Source organism: Eutrigla gurnardus (assembly GCF_963514095.1).
Source record: "Eutrigla gurnardus genome assembly, chromosome: 15".
NCBI lineage: Eukaryota > Metazoa > Chordata > Actinopteri > Perciformes > Triglidae > Eutrigla > Eutrigla gurnardus.
In genome coordinates, this window is record NC_139938.1 from 1,360,431 (window position 1) to 1,379,744 (window position 19,314).

At 45.7% G+C, this 19,314-nt stretch overlaps 2 protein-coding genes across 13 annotated transcripts in view; both read left to right on the forward strand.

The window, feature by feature from the left end:
- The first annotated feature begins 316 nt into the window (after nucleotides 1-316).
- fam89b (family with sequence similarity 89 member B) lies at nucleotides 317-2,675 on the forward strand. The gene is made up of 2 exons (XM_084029415.1): nucleotides 317-1,078; nucleotides 1,351-2,675. Exons 1-2 carry the CDS (start codon nucleotides 821-823, stop codon nucleotides 1,588-1,590), a joined length of 498 nt encoding a protein of 165 aa, XP_083885541.1. The 5' UTR covers nucleotides 317-820; the 3' UTR covers nucleotides 1,591-2,675.
- Nucleotides 2,676-4,044: 1,369 nt separating this feature from the next.
- ehbp1l1b (EH domain binding protein 1-like 1b) overlaps nucleotides 4,045-19,314 on the forward strand; it is a 33,893-nt gene continuing 18,623 nt past the window's right edge. For 2 of the 12 annotated variants that reach the window (XM_084029086.1, XM_084029092.1), the window contains exons 1-7: nucleotides 4,045-4,483; nucleotides 11,162-11,219; nucleotides 11,708-11,803; nucleotides 17,883-17,936; nucleotides 18,036-18,214; nucleotides 18,459-18,577; nucleotides 19,152-19,241. In XM_084029086.1, the coding sequence (XP_083885212.1) occupies nucleotides 4,380-4,483; nucleotides 11,162-11,219; nucleotides 11,708-11,803; nucleotides 17,883-17,936; nucleotides 18,036-18,214; nucleotides 18,459-18,577; nucleotides 19,152-19,241 (700 nt within the window). In that variant the 5' untranslated portion in view covers nucleotides 4,045-4,379. The remainder of the gene's footprint in view (nucleotides 4,484-11,161; nucleotides 11,220-11,707; nucleotides 11,804-17,882; nucleotides 17,937-18,035; nucleotides 18,215-18,458; nucleotides 18,578-19,151; nucleotides 19,242-19,314) is intronic. The other 10 variants (XM_084029088.1, XM_084029087.1, XM_084029093.1 and 7 more) reach the window with 9 other exon arrangements.

Here is a 19,314-nt window from a genome sequence, read left to right on the forward strand (position 1 = left end):
CAAATCAACTGCACTGCATATCAATAGACGGCACTTCATATTAGATACATGCCAGCGTCGGTGGCGATAGGTTTCAATTTCTGCTGTTTTGTTTCTTTCCACAAGAGGGCGCCAAATGCAAAACCCAATATCGCAAGTTTAATTGGAAAACGCTGTATTTAAACAAGTAGCATTTTAAGTACCAATAAACATGTAAATTGCATTACTGTTCACAGTGTGTCTCGTGAATGAGTTAAATGTGCGGCCATACTTCCTATATGTTTGTTTATTTCAACACAAGTTGCCATCGCACTGGAAATTAAATTATTGACACGTTAAGGGTATATTTAAATTCTGATTTTACCAGTCTGCTCAATAATGGCCTTGTTTGGGATTTGGGTGTATGGGCAGCCTCAGTGTCGTAGTGTTGTTTTATCTAAACGTGGCTCAGCAGGGATCCGGCTCAATCCCTCAAACCACTAACGGTCTCCTTTCCCCCAAAACAGAGCAGCGGGGCGTGGCGCGGTCACTGCCGGGAGGAGCCGCGGGCTGTCTGCGTCGGCCAACTCTCACACAAAGGAGAGGAAACTAAACAAAGCCAGGAACTGGAAGCCTGACATGAGCCCGAGTCCACTGAGTCTACTGTAATGTTAGCCCTTTACATCCCAAAAAACGGGGATGTACTCACTTGAAAAGCCCGTTTCCAAGACTCGGGACCCCGCTGCTGCTGCTGGGGGAGAGGGGAGGAAGGAGCACATTTGGCTGCATTAGACTGTGCGCATCTGAAGGGGATCGATCCATGCAGAAACGGTCCTGCTGAGTCAGCTGTTTGCAGGTCGCGATGAACGGGAGTCGGCGCAGCGCCGCGGGCTGTCCGGTGGGCTGCAGCGCCTCCTCGGTGGAGGGGCTGCCGCCGCTGCCCAAAGGCCTGAGCGGGATCCTGAACTCCAGCGGCGGGTCGTGGCGGGACATTGAGAAGGTGCACAGCAAGAGAGCGCGCATCCAGGCGGACATCAACCGAGGTGGCGGAGACGCGCCGCGCGCTCACGGAAGACCGGGCGGACTGGACGCGGCTCTGGCTCTGCTGCGGAAGGAGATGGTAAGGTGGTCTTGGAAAATCCTGCCATTGTAGCACACATTCAATGTTCCGTGCGGAGAAAACCTGTGGAACTGGCCTTTTTTTCTCTTTTACTTCACACAAATCTGCACTTATGATTAATAGTTTGACACAATAATCTTAACTCTGGCTTCACTTGGTAGAATAAAAATAACCCCAAAAGGTCACGAAGAGGAAGAATAGTATTTAGTCAGATTATTTCTGGGGTCAAAGGTTGCGGTGTAATCTTTGATGCCAGATGTTTTGTATAACAGGTTGGCCTGCGTCAGCTGGACATGTCTCTGCTGTGCCAGCTGTGGTCTCTCCATGAGGCCATCCAGGAATTCAAGGGCTCCTCGCTCAGTGCTGAGAACGGGTCCTCTGAGGAGGAGGATGAAGATGACGAGGAGATGGCCACTCCCTCACAGCCTCCATCCTCTTCGTCCCTGTCTCTGCCTCCACCCTGCAGCAACTCCAGGGACCAGTGGATCAAAGACTTCTTTCATATTCCCTGATGAAGAAGCTCACTCATGCACCGTGCACTGTGCTGTTTGCTGTAGGCCCCATTTACTGTTTTTATGGCTGTGCACCAATCAAATGACAGCAAATTAATATCTCTGTAATACAGGGTGTGGCTGGCTGTTCATTGGCTTCTAATCTTGTACAACCTGGGTGTTAAACTCCCCATCGGTTGTCTATCTCAGCAGAAATAAGAAAAAAATATCAAGACAGACAGGTGAGACCTGTTGTCAGCCATTTGCTGATTATTGCATAATCCTCATTCTACTACACACCACTTACTTATTGAATTTCAGCTGTGGGTATACTTTCTAAGAATTATTATATAATCAGGTCTTTTGATACTTCTGATGTCAGTTGAAGTTTCCTGATAAAACCCTGTTCTATAATTCAATCAGGACAATCTCCCCATCAGTGTTCTCTGCCGTTTAGTGCCTTGACTGGAGAACAGAAGTGCCGCCAAATATATGTTCAGCTTGTCATTTTGTTTAAAGCAGATATTTATAAATCTCCCCAATTTCCTGTTGAATTACAAGCTACAAAATGTTTGCACAGTACTTCTTTAAAAGTAGGATATGGCTGCCTCTTAATTGTGTATTGGAGTTTATTTTCACTTTTAAATGCTGCTGCCGACCTGTCCAGGGTGTACCCTGCCTTCGCCCAATGATAGATCGGCTCCAGCCCCCCCGTGACCCTGAATACAGGATAAGCGGTAGACAATGGATGGATGGAATGCTGCTGCCATCTTGTTTCATCTAGAGAGTTCCCTAGTACAAAATCATAACAAACCTCAACAAATAATGCAAATTATAGTGAATTTTTCCTTTACTGGGGACATTGAACTAAAGGATCTTTCTGGTGGGATTTTGCTCAGAAAGTCACTAAAACAGTCACTAACTGCTCATAAATCATGTGCTTTTTCAGTATTATAGTTTTAAACTTAATGCTATGTATTTGTTTAAAGTCAAAACATGTAGAACTGTACAGAGTGTCTATTAATCTTTGTCTTTGAAAAAGTAAACACGTCTGCCCAGTGGAAACACGGTTATAGTCTTGGATTAAATAAATCATCAAACAAACAGTATTGTAGTTTTCTAGACAGACAACTGCTTCAGAAAAGGAAGTAAATGACTGGTTTGGTTTCTAAATCTGAAAACTACGGTGTGCACCACAGAAATGCACGGTATTGCTGTTGAATTCAAGGTTACCAGAGAATGATATTGCAAACTATGTCCAACAGGGGACACACTGTCTCCATTCAAGAGAGCTCCTTCTGAGTGGGGAAAACCATTTTCTGTGTGAAGGGCAGGAATGAAGGGGGAGTGATGTTTTGAGCAGACGGCCTGCTGTTGTCTATTTATAATCAACATATGTTGTGGTTATTGTTAGAATCTGCCTGTCTGTCTCCTGACCGTCATCACCATTTAATGGGTGCATCCGTCTCCTCTTCTCACCTGTTTGTCTCTCGTTGTCGATCTATTGCCACTGCTGCTGTTATCACCCCACCGCATGGTTACTGCAAGTGGAGTGATTATTCTATTAAATAGACATCCAGCTGGAGGTCATTGTAGCTGACAGCGGGGAGAGCTGGGAATGACTACGCACTTAAAGTGTTGCTTACACTTGGATGTGACAATGAGAAAGGTCTGTTTACAATGTTGAAAACGGGAAGCTGTACAAGTACTGAGAGCAATAATGCTCCTCTGAATATTGGAGCCACAATGTAATATTAGACCAACTCTGAGTCATGGGAGAGTTGTTCCTGCTGCTGCCCTGTGCTCCCCCCTCCACCCCAGCTGCCTCTGTCCATCCATCCATCCATCCCTGTTACCCCCCACCACCTAAAAATACACTCCTGCTCTCACTGAGGAAAATCCCTGTGCCTTGACCCAGCTCGAAACACCCGCACGCCGACTGGCCCACTCCACTGGAAACTATTGCTCTGTAGTCAACTGGATGAAAGGCACGCTTTTCTGAAAGGCTGACGCAACCCCAACAACTCAGGAAGTGTCTCGGGTGTGTTTGGATGGATGTCATGCTAAAGCACTGGGACATGGGAGCTCCCGTGGTTACAGGGGAGTGTGTGGACTGGTTACGTGAAACAGTCAGATAAGCCTGTCGCAGTGACACAGACAGTCAAGATCAAAGTCTGCAGGTATGACTTCGTCACCTCAGCTGGGCCTTCACATGGAAGCAGCAATGATAAAAGACCTTTGCATACTGCTGCATCACCTCTAGACACTCTTTGCATACCCCCCCCTCTCTCTCTCTCTCTGCCTGTCTCACTGTTACAGGCTGTTGTCACTGAAGGAAGGAGGGGGGGTGAACTCGAGGCAGCAGACCTTTACACCAAGGCTTGATTAACGTGGATTATTGCCAGGAAGAGAGAGAGAGAGAGAGAGAGAGAGAGAGAGAGAGAGAGAGAGAGAGAGAGAGAGAGAGAGAGAGAGAGAGAGAGAGAGAGTTGCAGTTGTTTGGCTGAAACTTTAGCTTCACAGTCTGTGTGAATGACAGCGAGCAGCGGCGGAATCGGTTCCCTCTCCGCTTCTGTGCGCCTCTTTCTCTTCGGTACATTTCGGTACGTTTCTGAGCGCGAGTCAACGCATCGCCAATGAGCGCAAGTCGCAGCTTGCGTGAAGTTCATCATCATCTTCATCATCATCACCACCAGCAGAAGAAGAAGAGGAGGACCTTTTAAGGAGCGTGGATTATTGTCGCGCGGAGGAGTCCGAGTTGTTCCGTCGTTTTCCTGTTTGTTGAGTCGTGTTTTTGACGAGAGGACGCGATGACGTCGGTGTGGAAGAGATTGCAGCGTGTTGGTAAAAAGGCTTCAAAGTTCCAGTTCGTCGCCTCTTACCAGGAACTGGTGTTGGAGTGTACAAAGAAATGGTGAGTTTGGATCGAGTCTTTCCGCCTTGACCCAGGTGTGAATATCTCCCCTCATCGGTTTAGTATCAGCTATAATACTACTTTATTATGAGCGCTCTCCTGCTGTGGCGGTTTCCGCTACACTGACGCGGATGAGGACGTCACTCGTGCATCCTGCGCATATGATTTGATGTTAAAATGAAGATTTGTGCAGAGAAGCTCCACATTGGCAGACATGTTAGTTAGGCTAGTCTGTATTTGTGTCCTGCTTGTGTTATCATCACTCTCGTTCCCTTTTTTTTTTTTTTTTTAAACTATACAAATGCAAGCAATCCGACCAAGTACCTGTGGTACACATTAAGCAAGATTTAGTTTTACATTCAACGTCGACATTTAATAATTGTTCACTAGAAAGATAAGCAACATCACTAGACTCACTTGTATGACTGTTGTTTTCATTTCAAAGTTGGAAATCACTTTGTAGCGCTGGAGCTCTGAAGGGCTTCCCCCTCTTGTGCAATTTCCTGTCGTACAGAACAGTTGGGGGGAGGCAGGTGATGCAGCATGGAGCAGGACGACAGTGAACAGAAAACATATGAAACATTGCCAGGCTTCCACGGTCATGTTTAAAGGGGAAAGCCTTTACCAGCAGAAAAAGGAGACAGACAGGAGGAATATAAGGAGAGACCTGAGATCAATCAAGTCATATTACTTTAAGCATGGGTTGTTTTTTTAAAAGGAGTAGGCCCGTAGGCTACTCAGGTGATTAAACTCTGCATTCGAGGTTACTGATACTTAAAGATGACATTAAACATCAGAGGTGGGATGTGAATCTTGACAATGAGGGGGGTGAAAGTATCTAACAAGATACTTTCTATGTGTGTTTGGAGGGTTGTTCTAATTTAGATAGGCTTTCTTAGAGATGTCGCCCACACAGAGGTACTACTGACATGCATACTTAGACTTCATAGATGATTTGCAACTGCAAATTCCTTTTGTATATTTTTAAGCAGGTATAATATGCATAGCCATATTGTTTTGTCATAACAACGTATCAAATTAATGAATGTGACTGTAGTATTGGTTTGTCAAAGTGATGAACTGTAAAACAGCAGATCTTAATAACAAAAGATGTTAACCTAACTTAATCCTCATTCCCACAAATTTAACCCAGCTCAAAACCCTTGTGGTAGTAATACCTCAGTTGTTTTGAGTGCACTTCAATGCGTTTAGCATTTGTAATATAATATATGTAATATTTTATTTTCAGTTACTAAATCATCAAATTAGGTCCACATTTACCCAACAATGCATCTAAATAATTCTTAATTATTGTTAAAAATCAGTAATGTTAACTTAATTAGAGCAGGTTTGAGCTGCCAGTTCACCTTGTTGCACACGGCACGCCAGAGAACTCGTCCCTCTACACTCGGCCAGGACTCACGGAGACGTCCGGGACGATCCCCAGCGGTAACATCCATGCGAGGTAACGTTGTTCAGGTAGGCTACGTTATTTACTGGTTAGCATGCTGTGTATCTGCATTATAACGTTAATTAAATAAACGGACCCGGAAACGCCCCGCTGACGTCACGGTGCTAATATTAGCCTCGTTGACAGCAGGTTCAAGCGTTTTCTGCAAGTGGAGTCATTAAGCGTTTTCTTTTCTTTTTGAAGTTAGCATAACTCAATAGATACACGGTGTCACACTTAAACTGGCCACTGGGTGACGTTCACGTAGTTTTAGTGAATTACGTTTGATTTAATTTTAAGTTTACATTACAAATCTAACTATTTTTGCTTGCTAGCTGATTTTCTAGTTCGAAAATAACATTACAACCACTGAGCATAAGTGTCCTTTCATTGTTTCGGTTAGTTGAGTTAAGGTAACTGATGTTTCAGTATCATAACTAGCGACTCAACTAAACACTATTTAAAGAGAGAATGTCCATGAATGTGTATTCTAGTCATTAGCGTTATGTGTATCGGTAAGCTAATGCTAAACAGCTAACGGTTACGTTAGACGAATGTTATTAAGACACGACCTCTCCCGATTGGGAGGTGGGAAAAGTGAATTGAAGCCAAATATAATTTTTGCTTTTGTTTTCCATGCAGGTCTTCAATTAAAATCTACACTCACCGGCCACTTTATTAGGTACACCTTGCTAGTACCGGGTTGGACCCCCTTTTGCCTTCAGAACTGCCTTAATCCTTCGTGGCATAGATTCAACAAGGTATACTGGAAACATTCCTCAGAGAGTTTGGTCCATATTGACATGATAACATCACGCAGTTGCTGCAGATTTGTCGGCTGCACATCCATGATGCGAATCTCCCGTTCCACCACATCCCAAAGGTGCTCTATTGGATTGAGATCTGGTGACTGTGGAGGCCATTTGAGTACAGTGAACTCATTGTCATGTTCAAGAAACCAGTCTGAGATGATTTGCGCTTTATGACATGGCGCGTTATCCTGCTGGAAGAGGCCATCAGAAGATGGGTACACTGTGGTCATAAAGGGATGGACATGGTCAGCAACAATACTGTTGACGCCAAATTCTGACCCTACCATCCGAATGTCGCAGCAGAAATCGAGACTCATCAGACCAGGCAACGTTTTTCCAATCTTCTATTGTCCAATTTTGGTGAGCCTGTGCGAATTGTAGCCTCAGTTTCCTGTTCTTAGCTAATAAAGTACCTAATACCTAATAAAGTCGTCGGTGAGCTGTACATATTGGATCTCAGTTGATACGAAAATATTTGTGTGTTTTATAAAGGACAATAACTTTTTTTAAATGTCAATTATTTTATTTTAGCCTGTAAAAAAAGGTGTAATTTATTTTTCGGTTAGGTTTAGGCTTGCTTGTGTTCGAGCCTACCTGTATCTTAATGCAATGCTCACATGTCCATGTAAAGAGTTATTGGTCTCTGTAATCATTCCTTCTGTCCATATGGTTCTAAAAACATCCCTTCCTTTTCTGAATTCCTCATCGACAATTCACCTATACCTGAAGTAATTTTGTAAAAAATATTGACCAACTCCGGAAGTAACTACTTGATTTGTGTGTCTCAGACGGCCAAAGTCTCATTAACTTTGTCTCGTATGAACTTTGTGGGTCAATTTCACCCAGAAACGAGCCTGTTGATATAGACCTTCCATCTCTTACAGTATAGTGTGTTATGAAAAGATCTCTTCACAGCCAGCATGAATAGGATTGATGATTATACACAACAGCAAGTCTTTACATGGACATATGGAATGTGGGTCTTTATAGTAAGATTGGTTTGGTACAATTTTAAAGGCTATTCATTGTATCCTTTAAGTGGTGTTCAGGCTACACACATTTAGAAAAAAATGCTTAAAAAATACTACTACTAATAGTATGCGGCAAATGTGTAAACAAAGAGATACTGGGCCATAGTAATGCACTATGGCCCAACATCTCTTTGTTTAAACCTTTGCCTTTTTAAATATTGCTTCTACTTGCATGTAGAAATCAGAAAGCAATGTCATAATGATGTTTTCCTTTACATCTTTAGCATTTCTTTAAGGTTGATGAAATGTACAATTAGACGCATACACATTGAACCTGTATTCCCTTTTCAGACTGAGGACCCAAGAAGTGGTCAAAGAAGAGGAGGTGCCTCCAGGAGTTCCCTTTGAAACTCATCACGTTTCAGTTGTCCTCGAGGACCAGGTTGTAATGTCTCACAGACCTCAGACAGATTATGTGGAGATTTTGTTTGGACTGATCATGGATCTCCATTTGAGCTACCCTGAAAATCTAAAAAGCATGTGCCAAAAACTCTTTTCAGTTCTGATTATTTAAGCAGTTACTGCATGAAAATAACATGGATTTTTATGCCCTGCTGTGGCTGGTGGCATTTCGAGTTGTTCGTACATATGTATACCCAGTCCATTCTCGCTGAAGGGAATTTCTTCAAATTTGGCACAAATGTTAACTGATAAGAATATTGTGGTCAAAGGTCACTGTGACCTCACAAAACATGTTTATTGGTCATGACTCAAGAATCAATGTGATTATTATGATATATATATATATATATATATATATATATATATATATATATATATATATATATATATATATATATATATATATATATATATATATATGTATTATACACAGACACACATTACTAACAAATAAATAAATAGTGTGTTTCAGAATTGTTTATATTGTGTTAATGCAATTAACCAGGTTTAAGGCAATCTGTTTCTCAAATCAATTGAGTAGCCACAACATAGTTTGAAGGTCTACAAACTACAATTTATTTATTTGCTTTAGTGGAAATAAAATGACTAAATTAAAATGAAGTAGTTTTATTTGTGTATTTATTTCAGATACATTCTATTAACACAATTTAATATAGTTCAATGAACTGAACTATTTACTATTTAAGTTATTGTAACACTAATAATTGAGTTACTCAAATGAAAGAATTATTCATGCTGAAATTATTTAAATTAATACACTTGAATGGTTTAAGGCAGGGGTCTCAAACTCAACTAACCTGTGGGCCGCTAAAGGTAGAGTCTGGGTGAGGCTGGGCCACATCAAGTATTCCACAAAAAAGGGGAACCAATGTTAGTGGGTGCGGCTTATATTCAGGTGTGCTCAATAGCCGGAAAATTATGTTACAAGTGACCAATGTTGCTAATTTGTGTTGTTGTCACGAGTCTGAGCTATGGTAGCTCACAAGTGTTAAAAAATACAAAACGCACAGGGCAACGACTCACGCAAATAAAGTGAAGAAAAAAATGTGCGGGCCGCACTAACACCAAGCTTCGATTTCAGGTAGGGGGCTGCAAAATATCGTTCCAGGGGCCGCAATTGGCCTGCGGGCCGCGAGTTTGAGACCCCTGGTTTAAGGTTTCCCGAGAATGTCTGAGTTGAACTAACTTAAATTTTTACACTAAAGAGATCACCTGAATCCGCAGCTCCCCTCGGCTTTACAGAATTTGATTCAGTAGTGAGTTTCAGGTCATTATTAACTGTACCCAATTTTTAATATTAAAGTTCACCCTCCCAGCTGCAGCAGGCAGTGGAAAACAAACCGCTGTATTTTACCTGCTCAGCTCCGAACAGCAGACAGACACAGTAGTAGGAAGTGAACATAGCAGTGTATAAAGCAGCTGAAGAGCCCGATACTTCCCTCAGGAGATGGAAGAGACCCAAATGAAGCTAAAGGAGAGTGAATATTGGACTTAAGTTAATTATGTGGCCACAAACACAACTCTTAATGAATTATAATGTGGCTCCTTAACTGTGGGATGTGTAAATAAGCAATTGGAGTGCCCCATCAATTTAAAAGGCTATCATTTTACAATATTTTCTTCACAGCCTGTTTCCATTGCCCGCAAGCATAAAAAACATGTTTCCCTGACTGGAAGAAGAGAGATTCTCTATCACTTGCTCTATTGGACAGAGGAAACCAAATAACAGAGGGGCCAAAGATAAGCAGGCCCAACTGTTTGTATACGACAAGCCAGAAAATTCTAAAGTGATGTCGACAGTTTAGTTGCACAGACATAATTACAGGCTTAGCAACAGGCTATTTAAGAGTAAAACAACAACCGGGCTTTTTGTGACAAAAACTATCATGTTTTATGTATGTATGTTGATTTCTTTTGCTGTCTGTGTTTAGAGTTTCAGTTTTTACTGTAATATCACAAACACCACATGTTTAAACCAAACATTTCAACATGAATGGTGGTGAATGTTTTTCATCTCATCAGATGTGGATTTTATAACCATTGTCTGCTGAATTGCAAAACATCAACCGCAATTACAGCAATTAAGTGTTCTTAAACTGTATTATGTGTAAAACCCATTGTTGCTGAGCTGTACTTTACTTTTCTTCTTCCTCCTCTCTCCTCTGCTATCTCGCCAGGCTTTATCTGGTGTCGCTCCTCCTGACCTCCTAACACACATAATGTATCACATTCACACTGAAACTTGAGACAATATTCAGCTATTCTCTGAACTCATTTTTTTGTATGTGTTGAAATGTAGTTGTAACGATTATGTATTTAGATCTGGCAGCAAAGTTTGAATAGTATTGTGGGTTTACTGGTATATTCTTTGAGATCTGTGTATGTGTGTTCTTGTGAAGGTGGTTCCTACTTCCTATCAAGCGGCACACCTCACATTCACATAGACTCAGGTCACATGATGCCAGTTTCACTTCCTCACATTACCGAGAACATACAGTGGAAATACATACAGTACATGTTACCATCAGAGATATATACAGAAAGCCAGGCGCACACAGAACTAACATAACCATATACATTGTGGAGCCTAATTACAGATGAAATACACATGTTGCACACACATTCACAGGTTACCCAATGTGATCACAGCCATTTGCATAAACACACACACTTACGTCACACACTCATCAGTGTCTCGTCTTTGACCCCAAGGCATTATTCAGCAGTGACTCACAAGAACGTCTATTAGACCATTTGTATAATATCTACTTCAGACACATAATTTAATAACTCGAAAGTTCATACATGGTAACATTTATTGCCCAGTTGACTTTCACTGAGGGCTGAGTCAAGTTTTGTCCTTTTCGCAGAAGAGCTGATTATGTCATCAATAATATCAAGTGTAGGCATGTGTCATGATGTCATTCCTGAGTTTTGATCTATGTTTTGTATGTTTCTGTAGGCAACCAGACAAGCTCAGGGTGGTGTGGACCAGGAGGAACAGACGCATGTGTTCCAAGGTGAAACTACTGAAGCACCACAAACATAGGTTTAAATGAACTCAGCACATTTAGCCTACTAATTGCTGTACAGTACAATTTTGAGATACTTGTACTAATTTCTGTTTTCCGCTAATTAATACTCTACTACATAGGAAGGAAATAAAGCTATCCGGCATGATGTCAAGTTTTGAATTAGCCCCGCCCTTACCAGTTGCAACATTTAAGTGATGTACACATTAACGCTTCAATAATTTTCATACAATTATATAATATATATAATTTTGAAATGAGCCGGAATCGTTTTGCATAATGAGTAGTTTTACTTTTCGTGCTTAAAGTATGTTTTGATGGCAATAGTTACTATACTAAACAAATACTGCCAATACTAAAAATATGTACTTTTACTTTGTCATAGAGTATTTCTACACTGTGGAATTGCTACTTTGTCGAAGATCTTGTTACTTCTTCGACCACTGACAGTCTCACCAATGTTGTTTGTTGCGCAGCTCCACAGTTGGCAGCCTGGAATCAAGAACCCCTACAGGGGCATGGTGGTGTGGCCTGTCCCAGAGAACATCGACATTTCCGTTACACTCTTCAAGGTACCAAAGAAACAGAATACATTGTTTACATTATGAATATAGTGTAGCGACCCTGCAGTAATGTTACTGTTATAATGTGTTCTGTGTTCTAAAGTTCTGTGATTTCTGACTGTCAGTGAATGTGTTTGGTATAGACAGGTATGTGGTTGGATGAGTAAGCGAGGGGGCGGGGTGAGTGGACGAAGGAGAGCTGTAAAGGCGGGTCCACACCGGACCGAAAATCGGCGTCTTTGAGAGAGTCGACGTCCGTGACATGAGTCTCCTTGGTGTGGTCGCTCGAATCCGCCCACGTCGGCGTTCATTTCAGCCGATTCAAATGTGTAATCCGCCATTCGAGTCGGCCATATTAAGTAGCCCGACTTCATTTACCGACGCGAGTCGGGCAGTCGGTGCGGTGTGGACCCGCCTTAAGACAAACTCAGCGCTGTTGTTATTTTGGCGTAGTTACGGCCGACAGTAACTGTTGCGTTTCTAATAAATGAGAAAGGTGAGACCAACTCCTCGTCATTCTTCTGACGTCCGGTCGGACGTTACATTGGTGTCAGAAGTAAAAACCGCCGGAGTTTGACTTGCTACCGTCCACCGCGGCTAGCCCTGACCCGGCTAACTCGGGTCAGCTTGCAGTATGGCTGCGCGGCGGGAAGAGGCCGACGCTCGTCCGAGAGTCAAGAAAGAGGTGATGGATGGTGCTTATGGTGTGTGGTCGGGACGTGAGGCAGAGTTTGACCGTGCTTCTTCGGAGCACGTTGCTCGCCTGAGACAGACGGCCAGGAGGCTGGCTGCCGATGCCGGCTTCGGCTCGAGCACCGGGAAGATTGCCGGCGGGAGAACGCGCGCCGAGGACAATGCGGGGCCAGATGTAACCAAAGATGGTGGTGCCCGCTGTAACCACATCCAAGTGAAGATGCCGAAATACTCCGGCAAGGCGGACTGGGAGGCCTTCCATGCCCAATTTGAACTCTTAGCAAGGGCTGCAGGCTGGTCAGAGGACAGTAAAGCACTCCAGCTGGCCCTGTGCCTTACAGATGAAGCTTTGACATGCTTGCTGCTGCTAAGCCCAGCTGAAAGAGACGACTATGGGGCTTTAGTTGGTGCGCTGCGGCGGCGTTTTGGACAATGCAACCAACCCGGCGTTCTACGCTCAGAGCTATCAAACAAGCAGAGACAAGCCGGGGAGCCGCTCCGTGGGTTGGCTAATGACATTGAGACTATGGTGAGGAGAGCATATGCCCACATGCCCACTGAAGTTCAAAGCGAGCTGGCCAGGGACCAGTTCATCCGAGCCATAACTCCTAGGGAACTGCGCATACAGACACAACTAGACGCAGACCCTTGCCCCTGTGTCCCACCATGCCTCACCTCCTCTGGACGGAGCCCAGCTGTACAGACGGGGGAGCGAGGCTCCACTCCCCCCAGAAGCAGATGACACCGCTGAGTCTGCGAGAGTGGTGGGCTGGACCCACGTGGGAGGTTTTTGCCGTGTCCCCATCACCCTGGCAGGCGCTCCATGCATAGCCCTTGTCGACACCGGCTCCACAGCAACGCTGATGAGACCTGACGTGGTCCCAGCAGGGATACAGTTGGAACCTACTGTGGTAAAGCTGCGAACAGTGACTGGTGAGTTAGCTCCTATGCTTGGAAGAGGGGTGGTGGCTGTACAAGTTTGGGGGCTGTCAGTGAACTTTAGGGTGTGGATTGCAGCAGTGCAGGACCCCTGCATATTAGGACTGGACTTCCTGCGGGCCGCCTGCTGTGTGTTAGACCTGGGGAAGAACACACTGGCCTTTCCACGGGGACCCACAGTTGAAATGGTGCAGCCCGCACAGGCCCAAAGACCACACCCACCTACCTCACGAGCAGCAGAAGCACGTCATGGGCCAGACCCCCCACTCCAAGCTTCCCCCCCTACACCCTTTCCCCCTACACCCTTTCCCCCCACGCGCCATACCCCAGTTGATGTGCAGCCCCCTGCCCTCGACCAGCAACCCACGGCTGGTGGGGTCGACAGACTGGCAGCAGTACGAGAGGTATGGAAATACAGCTGTGATAACTTGGAACCAGGACAGCAGGAGGAGCTGTGGCGGTTGTTGCTGGACTTTGAGGACATTTTTGCCCTAACAGAAGAGGAAGTGGGCCTGACACACCTGGTGCAGCACGATATTGACACCGGCGATGCACGGCCCATCAAGACGCGCCCCCGCCGCCTTCCCCTGGCGCACCAGGCAGCTGCTGACAGCGCTATTGATGAGATGCAGAAGGCTGGCATCATTGAGCCATCTGACAGCCCATGGGCCTCGGGGGTTGTGATGGTCAATAAGAAAAAGAGTTCAAAGATGAGATTCTGTGTCGACTACAGGCCTCTAAACAGTGTGACCAAGAAAGACTCGTACCCACTGCCCCGCATCGAGGAGTCTCTGGACTTGGTGTCCGGCTCATCCTGGTTCTCCTCATTAGACCTGCGCAGTGGGTATTGGCAGGTGCCCCTCAGCCAGACCAAAGACTGCTTTCTGTACCGGCAGAGGATTGTGGCAGTTTCGAGTCCTCAGTTTCGGCCTATGCAACGCCCCAGCCACGTTTGAACGGCTGATGGAGAAGGTGCTGGGTGACATCCCCCGACAGGAATGTCTGGTCTACTTAGATGATATACTGGTCCATGGGGGCTCCTTCCATGCAGCCTTGGGGGCCCTGCGGCGCGTTCTACAGAGGATATCAGCGGCTGGTCTGAAACTTCACCCAGATAAGTGCTGCTTCGTGAGAAAAGAGCTGGAGTTTCTGGGGCACAGGGTTGGGGGAGAGGGCATTAGCACGTTGAAGGAGAAAGTGCAGGCAGTGAGGGACTGGCCGGTCCCCACAAACTTGCGAGAGCTGAAGAGCTTCATTGGACTGGCATCCTACTACAGGTGGTTTCTTCTCATGCATAGCTGCGCCCCTCTTCCGCCTGCAGCAGAAAGACAGTGCTTTTTCCTGGACACCTGAGTGCGAGCAGGCCTTCAGCTCTTTGAAGAAAGCCTTGACAGAGTCTCCCATCCTCATCCCCCCGGACCCCAACCTGCCGTTCGTCCTGGACACGGACGCCAGCGATGTTGGGATGGGAGCGGTGTTGAGCCAGGTGGGGGCGGAGGGGGAGAAAGTGGTGGCGTACTTCAGTAAAACCTTCAACAAAGCTGAACGGCGCTATTGTGTGACACGCAGAGAACTTCTTGCTATTGTGAGAGCTATAGGCCACTTCAAGTACTATCTGTGCGGTCTGCCCTTCACTGTCCGAACTGACCACTCTGTCACCATGTCCTTCAAAGAGCCAGAAGGGCAGATTGCATGCTGGCTGGAAGAACTGGCGCCGTACATCTTCAAAGTGGAGTACAGGGCTGGAACTCGCCATGCCAATGCTGACGCCATGTCCCGGCGCCCCTGTGCTCTCAACGGCTGCCGATACTGTGAAAAGAGGGAGGTCCGTGAGAAAGAGCTCCGTGTAGAGGAGCAAGGCCACATGCATGAGGGAGAATGGCCTGTCTGCAGAGAGATGCAGGTTGTTGACTGAATGGAGACTGCAGCAGGAGCAGGATGCTGATCTGCACCCAGTGCTGCAGTGGGTGGAGTCCGGACAAAAGCCACAGTGGAATGAGGTCGCTGGGTGCTCGCCTGCCACTAAAGGACTGTTTGCAAAGTTCGGGGCTCTCCGGGTAAAGGATGGAGTGCTCGAGAGAGCCTGGAAAGAGCCAGCTACAGGAGAAGAGAGGTGGCAGGTAGTGGTACCCAGGGCACTGAGAGAGACGGTGCTAAAAGCCTCTCATGGAACTACTGGGGCAGGACACTTTGGAGTCTCAAAAACCCTGCGTCGCATCCGGCAAGGTTTTTACTGGGGTCAGCTTAGGAGAGATGTTGAGGACTTTTGTCACCGCTGTGACCTCTGCACAGCACACAAAGGTCCCCCGGATCAGTCCCGCGCCCAGCTTCAGCAGCTGGCAGTGGGGGCCCCGATGGAGAGGGTGGCAGTGGACATAATGGGCCCGTTTCCTCGCACAGACAGGGGCAACCGTTATGTTCTAGCCGCCATGGACTATTTTACAAAATGGCCAGAGGCGTATGCCATACCAGATCAGGAGGCAGGGACTGTTGCAGAAGCTCTGGTTGAGGGCATGTTTGCCAGGTTTGGGGCTGCTGAGGTCATTCATAGCGACCAAGGAAGAAACTTTGAGTCAGGTGTGTTTTCTGCTATGTGTGAGCGCCTATGCATGCAGAAGACGCGAACTACTCCTTTACATCCGCAGAGTGACGGACTCGTCGAACGATTCAACAGAACCCTGGCAAAACAACTCGCCATTCTAACTGCAGAACATCAACGTGATTGGGACATGCACCTGCCTCTCGTCTTATTGGCCTACAGGTCAGCGGTGCAGGATTCCACCTCATGCACACCTGCCCTGCTCATGTTGGGACGAGAGCTGCGGACGCCAGCAGAAATGGCTTTTGGCAGACCCCCAGACTCACCGGCGGTGCCACCAGGACCAGAATACGCCAGAAGGCTCCAGGACCGAATGGAGTCAGCTCATGTCTTTGCTCGTGACCAGCTGCAGAAAGCGGGCATGAGACAGAGAAGAAACTATGACATGAGGGCTAAAGGGAGAGACTTTAAGGCTGGAGACCTTGTGTGGGTGTACAGTCCAAGGAGAAAGAAGGGCCGGTCACTGGGTGGGGCCTTGTGAGGTATTGGAGAAGCTGGGTGAGGTGGTATATAGGCTGCAGCTGCCCCCTAGGGGGAGACGAGTGGTCCTCCACAGGGACAGATTGGCCCCATACAGAGGTGATGCACGTCCACCTCAGCGCCCAGGACCCTCAACACCTTCTCAGAGAAACAAGACAGCCACACCCCCAGGTTTAATGACTATTTCCCCTGTCAACTCCCCACATTCCCCCCTGCCCCTAAACTCACCCCCTGCTCATCAGCAGGTTGTTCCAGGACTGCAGGTGCAGCCGCTTTCGTTCACTCCAAAGTGGCCTCAGAGACAGAGACGGCCCCCAGGCCACCTCAGGGACTTTTTATGTGATCCCTCGGGGCGAGGGTCTTTGTAAGGGGGGGGCAGTGTAGCGACCCTGCAGTAATGTTACTGTTATAATGTGCTCTGTGTTCTAAAGTTCTGTGATTTCTGACTGTCAGTGAATGTGTTTGGTATAGACAGGTATGTGGTTGGATGAGTAAGCGAGGGGGCGGGGTGAGTGGAGGAAGGAGAGCTGTAAGAAAAACTCAGCGCTGTTGTTATTTTGGCGTAGTTACGGCCGACAGTAACTGTTGCGTTTCTAATAAATGAGAAAGGTGAGACCAACTCCTCGTCATTCTTCTGACATCCGGTCGGACGTTACAATACAAACGGGAGAAATTAAAAGGAGAAATTAATTAGTTGAGCAAGATAACCGATGAAGGTTCTTCCATACCGAACATGAGTCGTCACTGGAAGGATGAACCCTCCAGTAGAGTTCAGAGCAGAGCCCTTATTCATCCCAATAGAAAATTGCAAGGCACACACGAATCACACAAAGTTAAAAAGATAGATCAATATATGTTAAAGACTGTTGTATACCTGGATCTATGAATTGGTATTGAGTAAACATTTAAGATATTGGATAATATCAGTAAAAAATTAAAAACATTGTCACATTTATACATGTGACATAAAGAGTCTGTGTTATACACCCAGATGAATAAATGCATGTATCATTAACATTTACAAGGAAATTGATGTGTGAAACAGCAGACACACAGGTCACACACGGTCTACTGAGTGAAAGTCCCTTGACCCATTCGTCCATCCACCCAGACCAGCTCCGTCTGACGACTGTGTGTGTCCACAAATTGACCTTCCATTGCCATTGTTTCTGTGGGGTTTAACACAGTGTGTGCCGCCTCCTCTTGATTAGCTGTTTAGAGGTTGTGGTCGTTTCGTGTGTCCTGAGATCAGGCTGCTTGAAATCCAACTTTCTGAAAGTTTGTCTGTGTTCTGAGCCTGAGTTCAGTTCTTTTGATGTATGAATGTATAATGGAGGGAGAGGACGAGGACTTTATTGTTTGTTCTCGTCTATTCAGGAGGTCAATGCTGATGAGTTTGAGGATAAAGAGTGGACCTTTGTCATTGAGGGTGTAAGTATCTCTTGACTACTACCCCCCTGTTTTTTAATCTTGAAATTTATATTATTCAAAGTACTATATCTATCATGGTTGTTTTTGTCTGCCATATAGGAGAACAAGGGACATCGTAAGGTGCTGGCATCAGCAGACATCAATCTGAAGCGGTTTGCCAGTCCGACACCGACCCAGACCGACTTGACGCTGAAGCTCAAGCCACTTTCTGTCAAAGTGGTGGAGGCTACGCTTAAGTTGTCACTGGCATGTGTCTTTGTCCGGGAGGGGAAAGCCACGTGAGTAGCAGTTTTCTCAGACGTTATCTCAGACAGAAGTGCTCCAAAATCATAAACATGAAAATGGACACAGAATACTTCAAACAGAAGTGTATTATTTATGTATACTTGTAAGTGATAAAATTCCACTTTCAAGGTTGAAAATTGAAGCATCAACCATATTTCATATACTGACCATGTTTATCAAAAGGATTTTTTTTTCTGAATGACCATGTGATTAATGTTGGCTCTCTTTGTTCCTCAGTGACGAAGACATGCAGAGTCTGGCCAGCCTTATGAGCGTTAAACCCGCAGATATAGGCAACCTGGACGACTTCAATGAGAGCGATGAAGATGAGGACAAGAAGTCTGTCACTGCTACAGGTATAATAAACTTTATGGTAGGTAGGCATACTTAGCAGCTGATCACCCCAACATGCATCACTAGAAACATGTCACTTTTCCTCACTTTTTTTGCAGTTTTTAGATGCACATAAAAATAACCACAATGATTCACACATTTGCAGTGCCAAACGTGGAGTCACACCGCTCGTTAGTGTCACGCTTGTTTGAAGCAGCCACTCAAACCAAGCAAAAGGCGGCCTTTACTCCTTTATCTTTTTCTTCCTGTTTTCATGCTGGTAGATGTGGTTGGGCGAGCCAGCTAGCTGTTTGCTAGGGAATATGTGAGAGGGAAGGGTGAAAAAAAAAGAGAGCCTCCATGTTTTTGGTAATCACACTTGATCACCTGGCTGTGCAGGCAGTCCTGCTCCAACAAGCTTTGCCAGGGCATTTCCTGAAGTGGCTGCCCCCATTTCAACATGGTCAGGGCCTTACACATAATCTACTTCTTCTCTATGATCTCCACTGTGAGGTAATTTTTCTGACATTTATTCCTTTTCCACCTTCTCTTTCGTCCTATCACTTCTTCTGCTCTACTCTTTTCTGGTCGCTGCAGTCGTTCCACACACTCTAACTCGCCCAAATCGCCCTGCTCCCCCTCCACCTGACAAGCGAGACTCCACTGGACCCACTTTTCCAGCCTCAGGTAGCATCCCCTGGCTCTTTCTTTCATATGTTTCTTTCTCTTACCAGTGTAGAGGAAGTGTGAAAAGAAACTC

Bases quoted from the DNA above. Each gene is read 5' to 3' on its own strand.
- fam89b (XM_084029415.1), top strand. From the start codon at position 821: ATGAACGGGAGTCGGCGCAGCGCCGCGGGCTGTCCGGTGGGCTGCAGC. The intron at 1,079-1,350 runs GTAAGGTGGTCT...TTTGTATAACAG, and splicing joins CTCTGCTGCGGAAGGAGATG to GTTGGCCTGCGTCAGCTGGA.